We start from the raw sequence: 12,186 nt of genomic DNA, 5'->3' as shown, positions 1-12,186 counted from the left end.
AGCGTTGCCTCACGGGCGAGGGCACTTCTCTCGCCTCATCGATGATATTTCGGTGTGTTTCCACGTCAGCGTGTGCAATGTACTGTCATGAGGACACTACATGTACATTGTACAAATGTCCGATTAACGAATCTGCTGTATTTGGCACCACTGCTGCCTTAGCCGACTAAGCCGCTAGAACTCAATGCAATGATCTCGAATAGATACCATTCAAGCACGAACAAGGTTTAAGTCCGAAACGCAGTGCAGCTGTGTTGTTGTCGATAATGCTCAGCAAACGCTGCACTATTGCGCTGGTCCATCGTGGAAATAATGTCTTTATAGCCCTGCTACTACACAAATTGTATGTTGAAAATTAATCGCACTCGTCATTTACATTTTGCAGACTTCGCCAAAACTAGCTAATGCGCTTTGTACGAATGGCCAAAAACGACGATAATGTATTGGCTTAAAATTAAAATAAGAATACTAAAGAAAAGCCCCACACGGCTCCCATGAATCCTGACAATCAGCCTCACACTTTCATCTCGAAACCTGGCCATCTTAATACAGCCACATTCCAAGAATAGTCATGGTCAAGTGCATCCTGCATTCTATACGACTTGTCCAATCGATCTTCACAAGTTGGTCTTAGAACTTTTGTCGATACATCAAAATCTTTAAAAAAAAACGTCTTGAGACCCGAATTGTGCACACCCATCCGCGCCCAAGATCGAGAGTCTTCGTACGACTCGCCGTCTCTTATGATAGTTTTATCAAAATTGTTTTGTTTTATCAAAGCTCTGGGTTCTTTCCCTCCCAGCCCAACGTGCCAATTTTTTTTTTACTTTTGTACTACACTACTACGCTGTATATTACTGTACAGCGATGATTCATCATTGATAATAGGTAAATGTGTCATTGTCGGTAACGCCACATTTGCTACATTTGCTGGTACACGTATATTATTGGATAGTAGCGCTTTGTTGCTGCCTCCGTGAAATTACAATCGGAAAGGAGCAGTTTATCATAATTACCATCAGACTGTCCCAGGATAATAATACGTGAAGGACAGTTGATTTGTGTGTGTGTGTGTGTTTTTAATGTTCGTACAAAAATCGAGTGTCCTCCCACTGTCCGACGGTAGATCCCTCAGAACTATCGTGTGAATGTGAAGGCGTGAGAAGCGTAAGACCTTAACACTCAAGCTCGGTTACTGCTGTTGTCACGTTGAGTTACTGTACAAACGAAAGGAACCTCATTGTGAGAACAGCAATCAATGATAACAGAAGCTGGACAAATGGACATTTAATTGCCGAGACACAAAGCGATCGATGCATGAGGACTATATTAACCCGTTGATACTGCTTCTCTATCAGAACTGGAGCTGCGTACTAAAACTGGATTATCGACTCAGGTAAAAATCGCGCAATTAAACCCTGAGGGCCCCACATCACCAGTTAAATAAAATTGGTTAGGCTGCCCAGCCAGATAAAGCTGTCCTCCCAGTATAATTATCTGCATGTTAATATAATCCGCCCCAAAGGTACCAATACATCTATATACCTATACATTCGACAGGAGAGGTTCTCGAATGAAATCGTCGGTGCCGATATCAATTTGACCGTTGTCGTCCAAGAGCAAAGTGAGGAAAGCCAAGCCGATAACATCAGCTAGAAGCTGCACAGCCATCTCACACGTCGTCCATGTTTCTTGAATTTCGTTTCTAATGACACCGACCGACAGCCCACAGGACAGTATTGCCATCAAACAACAAGCGTGAAATGTGGAAAGCAGCCACCAACATCCTAGAGACAGTTTGAAAGCCCTTTTGCTCTTCATAGTCAGCGACAACAATCCACTCACACCACAGAGAGTCAACAACACGGCCCATACCACCAATTTTACTCCGGAAACCTCATCCCATTGCCCGAACAACGGGGCTCGAGCATGTTGGACAACCACCAGCCACAGCGCAACCAGCACGAAATGAACGGACATGAACCCAAATAGAGCGTGCGTGAATATCGCAGCCACATACTTCTCCGTCATTGTAAAAGTCATGCCACTCATAGCCGCGGTGTCAATTTCTAAATGGCGAGACGGGATCAACTAAGTGAGAATATGGTCGATCCAATCCGTCACAAGTCACAGATCTATCAAGTGAGTCGATTTATGTCTACCACACAAGTCCCACTTTGGCAAAAGCGATCATGGCGGACAAAGCGGAGGTGGTCGTGACCGTCGTCTTCGGCAAGCAGTCGACGTCCTTGAGCGTCCCTACACAAAACCCACAGGCACTCGAACTGCTCAAGACACATATCTATGAGAATTTCCAACTGGCACCCGAATTTCAGCGCTTAGTGTTGCGTGGGCGCGACGTCAAGAGCGGAACAACCTTCACTGAGGGCTGCAAACTGCTATTGCTGCGTAATCGAGCGTATCACGAGCAAGCTACTACTTCAAAACAAGCCTAAACTAGTACACACGCTCTATCAGTAGAATCTCCTCCTTCAGCGCTAAAATCGGAAGTCAAAGTGCCTTTTAAAGCTCCCGGAATCGACGTGAGCGAACTGGAAGATGACGCTCTACTGGTGCAGCTTTTCAGGGGTAAAGCTCGCTACGACCTCATTTTCCCACGGTCTGGGACTATTCTAGAGGTTAAAAAGAAGGTTAGCGCAGTGCTGGGACTCAGTTCTGCTCAGGCATTGAGACTGGTAGTCAAGGGGAAGACTCCAAAAGATGATACAGTACTGCAGACATTATCGACCAATAAGAAGGTGATCAAGGCTATGGCACTGCTGCAAGAACAGCAGCATGTGGTGCAAGAGAAGGAAGAAGATCTTAGAGAATTACTAAATGAACTTGCCAGTGCACAAGCAGCTCTACAGCGAGTACAGAGGCAGATGGCACGCAACTTCACGTCGCGGGACGAGAGCTTGTTCGAGCTGTCGAGGCTGCTGGATGAAGGACAACGAATCGCGGACAACTTGGAGCTGATAAAACATCAATTAGGAGAAGCGAAGACGTCTGGACCCCGTGCCAGTGAACAAACTTTGGCCGCTGTAGTGCAAGCGATTCACGAAGCCAACTCACTGACTGAAGTAGCTCAGATCTTGTTAGAAGAAACCCATTCGTCCTATTGAGCGAAATAGCAATTATCTGTAGAGATATATTGCGAGAATGGTAAAAAAAAACACAGATGGAATACTTCGAGACATCGTTGTTTGGAACATGGAGGCGTGCCAATGACGGCTTATTTATTTTTGCAGCTGGTTTGTAAGGCATTGCGAGGAAGATGCATGTTTTTGTGAGGGCTTAGCTTGTTTTGTATTTTTTTTTTTACTGAAATATGCAGTGACAGAAGACATTTTTTTACGGACTTCAAAATATTTGCCGCATTGCAATTTGGGAGCTCCCAGCGGTTCTTTCAATGAAAAGAGCACATAATTACGCAAATTGAATGCTGTACCGAGCTCACTTTAGAATCAAGTGCCATTATGAAATATCAGGGATTCCAGGCAAATTTGCAAAGTTCATAAACCGGCTTCGAAGTACTTAAGTACTACCTCCGTTCTGAAAAAGATAACCATTTCAAATTATATTACAGCCTACCCAAAACAAAATACCCTCTCTATGCCGATCACATTTTGGATTTCGAATTTTCCGATCTTTCCCGACCAGACTGGCTCCCCCACCCACCTTTCATTGCCGTCTGGGAGACCTTACTGCTTCGCAGCGTGGGAGGAGTGCTCCAACATGGAGAGATCGTTCGGGTTGCAGCGTACTTCCGTGTGGACCGCCAAGTTGTCGAGCGAATTTGGAGGCGTGGAATCAATTCGATCGGAGATCGAGTAGCAGCCGTGGTCAAGTCAAGGAAGAGCGCATGTGGTAGGAAGAAGGTGGATCGAGCTGAGCTGTGCGAGAGAATCGCTGCAGTCCCTGTCAATGAGCGCGAAAACCAGCGTCTGCTTCAGCGCGCGTCCAACATGAGCTGCTACCTGGTTCAGCAGCTGATCAAGGAAGGCTACATACCGCGTGCGCTCAGACAGACCCGCCCACTACTTACACCCACGCATGAGTTGGCGCGCCTCCGGCACAAGGACAAGCAAGTACGAGCTGGCACTCTCCCTACGTCACTGCCTTGTGACGCTATCTCACTCGCCAATGCTAACGCGTACATGCTGTTTCTTGCAGCGAGCAGCCCCCCACCGCCTACCGCTGAAGTTCCAGAAGGCCCACTGAGCGCCCCTTCAGAATGTGGCGATGTAGTTGCCGTCTTAGATCCGTTTTTGTATCTGTAGTTGCACGGCGGAGCATGAACGCCTGTGCCTTGCTTAGTTTCTCACTGTCAGCTCTCGGTCATTAAGCTAGCTAGTCAGCCTCTCACAAATTAATAAACGCTCAAATGAACGAGGCGGAGCGCTGCGCAAAAACTAAAAAAAAAAGTTATCTTTTTCCGAGCGGAGGTAGTAGTTTGAAATGGTTATCTTTTTCCGAGCGGAGGTAGTATTTCGTTGGTTTGAAAAGTTTGACATCTCTATTATCCGCAGCGTAGGATTTAAATGAAGCACTGCATTCGATGCGAATGAAATGATAGAGATCTCGGTTAGTCCACCGTCTGCAGCTTGCTTTTCCATCTGGGATGGTTTTTCTTCCACAGTTCCAAATAGGCCTTCCATAGTCCATACTGAGGATTCTCTCCGATCGTCCGATCAAGCTTTTGCTGCGTCAGGTATTTGAACACCTTGTCAGGATCGATATTTCTCTTCATTATTGATTGCCCAATGCCGTCATTATAGATGAAAGGGGACTGATACTTCACGTTTGCCGCATCCCACTTGTCTTTTAGTACATCTTTTGTCTTCGCATTTAGCTTTTCGACAGCGGCCAAAGAGGTCCTCTCTTCCGGGTACGTCTCATCTGTCGTCAACTCTGCTCGGAGAAGTCTCCCAGCGCTTGTCTCTATTTTGGCACCACCTGAGGATTGAATGGCATTCTGGAACGACAGCATCTCGGAGGTGGCGCCCGACACAGTGGCAACAGCCAGGATGAGGATAAAGTAGACACGCATGGCTGATTCTCGAGTTTCTGGGTAGTCAAGTGTAATAGACTGAGGAAGCGTTTGTGTTGTTCGGCAACAAATTGAAAAGTGACTATTGTTAGCTAGAATTTCTAGGACGTCTACACTCTATCGTGTCCACTCCTTGATCTTGTTTAGTCACTAAATTTCGTCCCGATCTGTCGTGCTGGTAATCAAAAAGCAGTGATTATAGAATGATGAAGCCGCACACATGTTCCAAAAAGACACGCAGGATCTACAAAAGTAGACTTTGACAATAACAAACATCTCTGTGGGACTAACAGCGCCGAAGAGAGCCCGGAGTTTCTCTCCTTACTAGAGAAAGCTGCTTCTCCACGCTAAGGATTAATCTGGATCCTTACCAAAAAATAATTTTAAAAGCTGCAATTCGCTTACTTGTGATATGAGGCCGGCGGCCAGGCCCGCTGCTGCGGGTAAGCCCGCCGAGACACGCTCTCTCTATGTCTCGATACAGTACCTATTTCAGCCATGAGTATTTCAAACTGCTCTTAAAGAGTAGCTAGAACTGGGCACTCCAGAACGTATTTGAGGACACACCGTGGTAGTTTAAAATATTGAATTTTACACCGTTTTTACCGGCCTCCCATCCGTACTTAAAAGCCACTAGTGATGGCAGGCTTTAAAACTGATACGTATTTGTTCTGGTATTTCACTGCGACACAGACAAAGCCGATTGAAATGGAAAACTGCAAATGGTTGCAGTTGTTTGAAGTCGTAAACCTGCAAACTGCGACGCTAGATAAATGCGCTCAACAGTGCCAGCACACCATATCATAACGACTCCGACCAGCCAAGCACCTTCCGACTCCGATCCGACGTATCGCAAAACTTTATAATTGGTTCATTGAGCGTAATTACTCCTCGTAAACGAGTGGCGCCGGTGCAATATTGACTGCGCCATTTTGCCCTGCAAGCTCAGTGCTCGATTGACCACCTGGAACGGTGAATTGAGGGGGGCGTACCGCGCATCGGTACACCTAAGAGGGTATGTCGCGGCCACAAAGAACAGTGGATCACCGTTAAGTCCCCGTCGAGCACCCAGATGAGTATCCCTGTGCTGTTGTTGTCTAACCCCCACCGATGTAGCTCAATGGTAGAGCTCCCGAAAGGGAAGGAGGTGGTTCAAATTCACCCATTGGTAAAAAAATTATGCTCGAATGCCTTGCAGGTCTCTACATGATTGACATGATATAAGAACCAGCTACAAGGACACAGAGAGATTGGATTGTGTTACGGGAGCAGCTTGAGCATGCTTTGGTGCTGTGTTGGTGTAGGGTCTACAACTCTGCCGATGGTAAAACGCTGATGGTAGGCACTGATGAGACTATTCAGCTTGCCTTCGCGGTGCATCTGCCGAAGAACCTTAAGCACAGCGTTGGATCCCTTTGACGGTACGCCCTGCTCGCCTAGGAACACTGTGACTTTGTTTGACGCTAACTCTCCGAGCTGACGTACTGTATCTTTGTAGCTGGATGATAACTCGTCGAGCGCGTACCCGTCTTCGATGAAGAGCCTCATGAAGGCCACGAGCTGCTTGGAAATCGATTTCTTGTGCTTATTAGTACTCTGCCATCCACGCGGAACAGCCGTGTACCACGCAAACCACGTGTCAACAAGCGGTATTGTCTTGGATCGACGGCGACGCTTTACTGGTACGATTTCATCTTCGTCTCTTACTCGCTTGGCTTGATTATCTCGTGCTAAAGTTTCCCCTTCGGTGTTGTTCATTGCAGCTTCTAGCGAGTTAACTCGAGCTTCAAGGCTACGGTTGACCTCAATTAACCTTTCAATCAAGGCAGTTTGATAATTCAACGCAGCGTTGGCCTTTACATTTTCTTCAGTCATGGCTTCGGCGGTGGTGTTGGCGTGTTCATTTGACGCTGTGAGCCGTTGTGACCATGCAAGCAGGTTGGTCGTCGTCACTCCAGAGGCTTCCGCACATAGGTGAATTGTCTTCATTGCAGGTGTCTTCGCGTTGATCTTCACTAACGACGGGTAGTGGAGGAGGAGGGTTGCTGTTAGCACATCTCTCACAACAGCGCAGACGTTAAAGGCCTTGTTACCCAGATCATGGCTCGAGTTGAAAAGCTTCCGGCTAACCTCTCTAACCTTTTCTAGTGTTGCAGCGTCGAAGGAATCCAGGGACGGGAGAGAAGAGGCTTGCTTTGGCGTCATCCCACTCAGCACCTTAGCAACTTGATGATCTTCTTTAGGGGTGTTGAAGACGTACGCAAAGGCTTTGTTAGTCGTAGTTAAGTTCCAAGCTCCGCGATCAAAGATCCATTGAGCTGCCAGCTCTGAGTTTGCGTTCGCGTGTTGCGCGCCGCCACGGCGAAACGAATGTGACGTCAGCGACACTTCGACTCCAGCAGGACCAGCAACGCGATCGAGCACGCGGTTGACAAGAGCGTGGATTCCAACTGTTGGTGTCGCGTGAACAGTGGTGCTACCTGGCGACGTCTGAGAAGAATTCAGGGCACTATTGTCGTCAAGAAGTTCCAGTAATGGTATCGAGGCAGCTAGGTCAACAGGAACGTCCTTCGACTTCACCGGCAAATGGTTTAGCAACGCTGCGCACGGAGACTCCTGCGTATTCAAGGCCAGCGCGAGCGCTAGCAGCGGACAAGTCATGAAGTCAGCGTCAGGAAAAAGTGACAGTGACTGCTCATCGGACGTCTTCACGCGGATGAATCGGATAAAGAAAACCCCTCCAGCTCCGACGGAGAGCTGCTGCTTCCGGACGAACGTAATGTCTGATGCACGGCCGAAGAGGTACCACAGGAGGCACAACAACGCAGCATCTTGGTAGTCCGACGCACAGCGAGCCGTTGAATATAAGTAGCGTATCATCTTTTTGAGATCCTCTTTTGTGCACGCAATAGCCTTCTTGACGAACCCACCACTTTCACGCTTGATGCAGTGCTGTTCAAGGGTACGCCCCATGCTGAGCAGCTGTCGTGCTACAGCGCCACCTTGAACAGGATACTCATCCAAAAGCCAGCATTTCACCTGGCGGAAGTATTGAGCGACGGAGTGGCGCGACAGAGGCTGCCCCTTTGCTCCTGCGTGGAATGTCAGGTACACACCAAACTTGTCCATTAGAGTCACTAGTATACTACTCGCGCGACTAGAGTCTGCGACGATCAAAGCCACGACGTGCTCCATGGTAGTATTCTCTAAAGACAGGAAGCGCTCAAACGCTTTTAAAGCCGTCGCACGCGCGCGCTTTGTGTTGGCGGGCTTCAAGTCGTTCAGACTCATTGTTCTTGGTCGGAGAGGTAGAAATATGCAGGTGATACGTGGCAAAAACCTTTAGCAAGTATTACTATACACATATCTGGTCGTCAACTCCGACTAGATACGTCGGAATTCCGACTGCACCCTAAACTATAGTTTTAATTGGATATAATTGTATTCTTGAAGCAATTTGATTCGCCCAATGCAACGGAGATCGCTTTTAAAGAATAAGAAACGATCATCATTGGCTAGTGCGCAACATACTAAAAGTAAGATACGTCGGAGAGATAATGTTATTCATCCATACCAATCACATTGTCTTGGACTCGATAGTTATATTTCAGCTTGTCGAACTTTAACGACAAATGATTGGTAGATTCTTACAGTATTAACAAATACTATTAATAAGTTGATATATAGTAAAAAAAAAAAGGTCAATGGAGAAAATATTAGGTAATTTTTTTAAAATGAAATCGTCTACCAAGTGAAAGTTTCACTATATTAACTTCACCGATTTTGGAGTTACCATGAACCCCTGTTTAGGCGCTGCTGGAGTCCAGTGTCGAAGGCTGTCTAGCCTGGACAGGCTCCGACGCTCGGCTACGGGTATTTGCTTAAGTATGCAATTAAATAAGTAATCGTGATAATTGATCATTGAACACGATCTCTCTCTTTGTCAGTCACTGGCTGCTTGCCGCACGTAAGCCAAATCGCAATAGCTACTGTATACCAACTTTACAATTTAACGTTGTGTGGAAATCCATACGAAGCGACCAGGGATATGGATAATGCTACTGCCAGTTCACAATTCGCCATTGAAGGAAAAAGGCCTTGTACGCATTGCGTGGCCTTACTGCGCAATGCATCTAGTCTACATGTTGCTCACTGTCGCGGCTTTGCTTCGTCCCTGTAGCGCTTCGATGACTGCTGGCTACTCGGTCGCGGGCTTGGCTCAAGGTGGTAACGATAAGAGACTTCTGCGCGGCAACCAGAAATACAACGTCGACAGCGCAATGAATGTTGCTGCTGATGAAGAGAGAGCTGGCCAAGGACTTTTCAACAAAATTCTTGGGAGGAATGACCTCAAAATGGAGAAACTATCCAGGATGATGAATGACGAAGCGTTCAAAATGAAAATGTTTAAGAATTGGGACAACCACCACCAGAGCATCGGTAAGATCCGAGAAAATATGGTTTTCAAGCGTAACCCGCACTATAAAAAGCTTCTGGTAGAGTACCTGAACGAGTTCAAGCGTACATCCCCAAAGGTGAAAAAGTTCAAGCCTAGCAAGCCGTCTACTGGAAATCGCGTACGCTTCTCCTGAGAAATTCGAGATCAGCTTTTGATGAAGCACTTTAGTTAGATGCATCATCTAACGTGAATGTTTGTATGTTTACGAGTAAAAAACACAATTCAATTTTCCGCTAGAAGAGACTACATTTTGTGGTCAATTGAAGCCCGAGCGTGCTTGGTTTTTCTGGGTGATGTGTAGAGGTACAAAAAGATCGGCATAGAGAGGGTACTTTGTTGGGTAGGCTGTAATATACTATTAATACCTCCGTTCTGAAAAAGATAACCATTTCAAATTATATTACAGCCTACCCAAAACAATACCCCCTCTATGCCGATCACATTTTGGATTTCGAATTTCCCGCGCTTTCCCGACCAGACTGGCTCCCGCTCCCACCTTTCATTTTGAAAGCTGGCACCTGGGGGAGATCACAGACAGTGAGCGCCAGGCCGTCTGGGAGACCTTACTGCTTCGCAGCGTGGGAGGAGTGCTCAAACATGGAGAGATCGTTCGGGTTGCAGCTTGGACCGCCAAGTTGTCGAGCGAATTTGGAGGCGTGGAATCAATTCGATCGGAGATCGAGTAGCAGCCGTGGTCAAGTCAAGGAAGAGCGCATGTGGTAGGAAGAAGGTGGATCGAGCTGAGCTGTGCGAGAGAATCGCTGCAGTCCCTGTCAATGAGCGCGAAAACCAGCGTCTGCTTCAGCGCGCGTCCAACATGAGCTGCTACCTGGTTCAGCAGCTGATCAAGGAAGGCTACATACGGCGTGCGCTCAGACAGACCCGCCCACTACTTACACCCACGCATGAGTTGGCGCGCCTCCGGCACAAGGACAAGCAAGTACGAGCTGGCACTCTCCCTACGTCACTGCCTTGTGACGCTATCTCACTCGCCAATGCTAACGCGTACATGCTGTTTCTTGCAGCGAGCAGCCCCCCACCGCCTACCGCTGAAGTTCCAGAAGCCCCACTGAGCGCCCCTTCAGAATGTGGCGATGTAGTTGCCGTCTTAGATCCGTTTTTGTATCTGTAGTTGCACGGCGGAGCATGAACGCCTGTGCCTTGCTTAGTTTCTCACTGTCAGCTCTCGGTCATAAAGCTACAGCTGTAGCTAGCCAGCCTCTCACAAATTAGTAAACGCTCAAATGAACGAGGCGGAGCGCTGCGCAAAAAAAAACAAATGGTTATCTTTTTCCGAGCGGAGGTAGTAGTTTGAAATGGTTATCTTTTTCCGAGCTGAGGTAGTATTTCGTTGGTTTGAAAAGTTTGACATCTCTATTATCCGCAGCGTAGGATTTAAATGAAGCACTGCATTCGATGCGAATGAAATGATAGAGATCTCGGTTAGTCCACCGTCTGCAGCTTGCTTTTCCATCTGGGATGGTTTTTCTTCCACAGTTCCAAATAGGCCTTCCATAGTCTATACCGAGGAGTCTCTCCGATCGTCCAACTAACTCGATTATCAAGCTTTTGCAGCGTCAGGTATCTGTACACCTGGTCAGGGTCGATATTTCTCTTCATTATTGATTGCCCAATGCCGTCATTATAGATGAAAGCGGACTGATACTTCACGTATGCCGCATCCCACTTGTCTTTTAGTACATCTTTTGTCTTCGCATTTAGCTTTTTGACAGCGGCCCAAAAGGTCCTCTCTTCCGGGTACGTCTCATCTGTCGTCAACTCTGCTCGGAGAAGTCTCCTAGCGCTTGTCTCTATTTTGGCACCACCTGAGGATTGAATGGCATTCTGGAACGACAGCATCTCGGAGGTGGCGCCCCGACACAGTGGCAACAGCCAGGATGAGGATAAAGTAGACACGCATGGCTGATTCTCGGGTTTCTGGGTAGTCAAGTGTAATAGACTGAGGAAGCGTTTGTGTTGTTCGGCAACAAATTGAAAAGTGACTATTGTTAACTAGAATTTCTAGGACGTCTACACTCTATCGTGTCCACTCCTTGATCTTGTTTAGTCACTAAATTTCGTCCCGATCTGTCGTGCTGGTAATCAAAAAGCAGTGATTATTAGAAGGATGAAGTGTTTATCCTGGGAGGACGTGTATGCAGGGGCTAATGGTAACCAAATATCATATGATATTTTTGATAGTAATAGTACTATTTTCGATATTAAATATTAATAGTAACTCATTTTTGCAAAAGCTAACATAATATTTTTATATTAGCTCGGAGAACTGAAAAATATTAGATACTACATGATATTTTATGATATTTTCCCACTTAAGTACGTTTCTTGCCAGCTTACCTCTGTGAACCGAGCGGAGCCAAATAACTTTTTCGATCAGGTTCTAGAAAAGCAGTAGGCTTTAAGACTGACGAGTATTTGCTCTAGTATTTCACTGTGACACAGACAAAGGCGATCGAGATGGAAAACTGCAAACGCTTGCAGCTGTTTAACGTTGATAGAGCGAAATCAAGACATTTGTTCTTGTTCTCTTCCGATCTCCTCGTCGACATCGTGCGTCTAATAAACCTGCTGCCTGTGGCGCTAGATTAATGCGCTCAGCAGTGCCAACACACAACGCCAACCTTGCCGTCACTCACAATTGTCCCGGTACTCA

The 12,186-nt window shown here is 46.9% G+C and overlaps 3 protein-coding genes across 3 annotated transcripts; 2 read left to right on the top strand and 1 right to left on the bottom strand.

Moving 5' to 3' along the window:
• Positions 1-2,192: 2,192 nt before the first annotated feature.
• Positions 2,193-3,125, top strand: PITG_13094 (uncharacterized protein; the record flags this gene model as incomplete). Its single annotated transcript, XM_002900575.1, has 2 exons — positions 2,193-2,409; positions 2,530-3,125. The coding sequence occupies 2 exons, from the start codon at positions 2,193-2,195 to the stop codon at positions 3,123-3,125; spliced, it is 813 nt and encodes a 270-aa protein (XP_002900621.1).
• Positions 3,126-4,588: 1,463 nt separating this feature from the next.
• PITG_13093 (secreted RxLR effector peptide protein, putative) lies at positions 4,589-5,053 on the bottom strand (the record flags this gene model as incomplete). Its single annotated transcript, XM_002900574.1, has 1 exon — positions 4,589-5,053. The coding sequence occupies one exon, from the start codon at positions 5,051-5,053 to the stop codon at positions 4,589-4,591; it is 465 nt and encodes a 154-aa protein (XP_002900620.1).
• A 4,127-nt stretch (positions 5,054-9,180) lies between these two features.
• On the top strand, positions 9,181-9,645 carry PITG_22990 (secreted RxLR effector peptide protein, putative; the record flags this gene model as incomplete). Its single annotated transcript, XM_002900573.1, has 1 exon — positions 9,181-9,645. One exon carries the CDS (start codon positions 9,181-9,183, stop codon positions 9,643-9,645), a length of 465 nt encoding a protein of 154 aa, XP_002900619.1.
• Between the last annotated feature and the right edge of the window lie 2,541 nt (positions 9,646-12,186).

The sequence above is a fragment of the Phytophthora infestans genome, genomic scaffold (genome assembly GCF_000142945.1).
Source record: "Phytophthora infestans T30-4 supercont1.25 genomic scaffold, whole genome shotgun sequence".
In the NCBI taxonomy this organism is placed as follows: domain Eukaryota; phylum Oomycota; class Peronosporomycetes; order Peronosporales; family Peronosporaceae; genus Phytophthora; species Phytophthora infestans.
The sequence above is the reverse complement of the archived record's forward strand: the minus strand, read 5'-3'. Positions and strand labels throughout refer to the sequence as shown.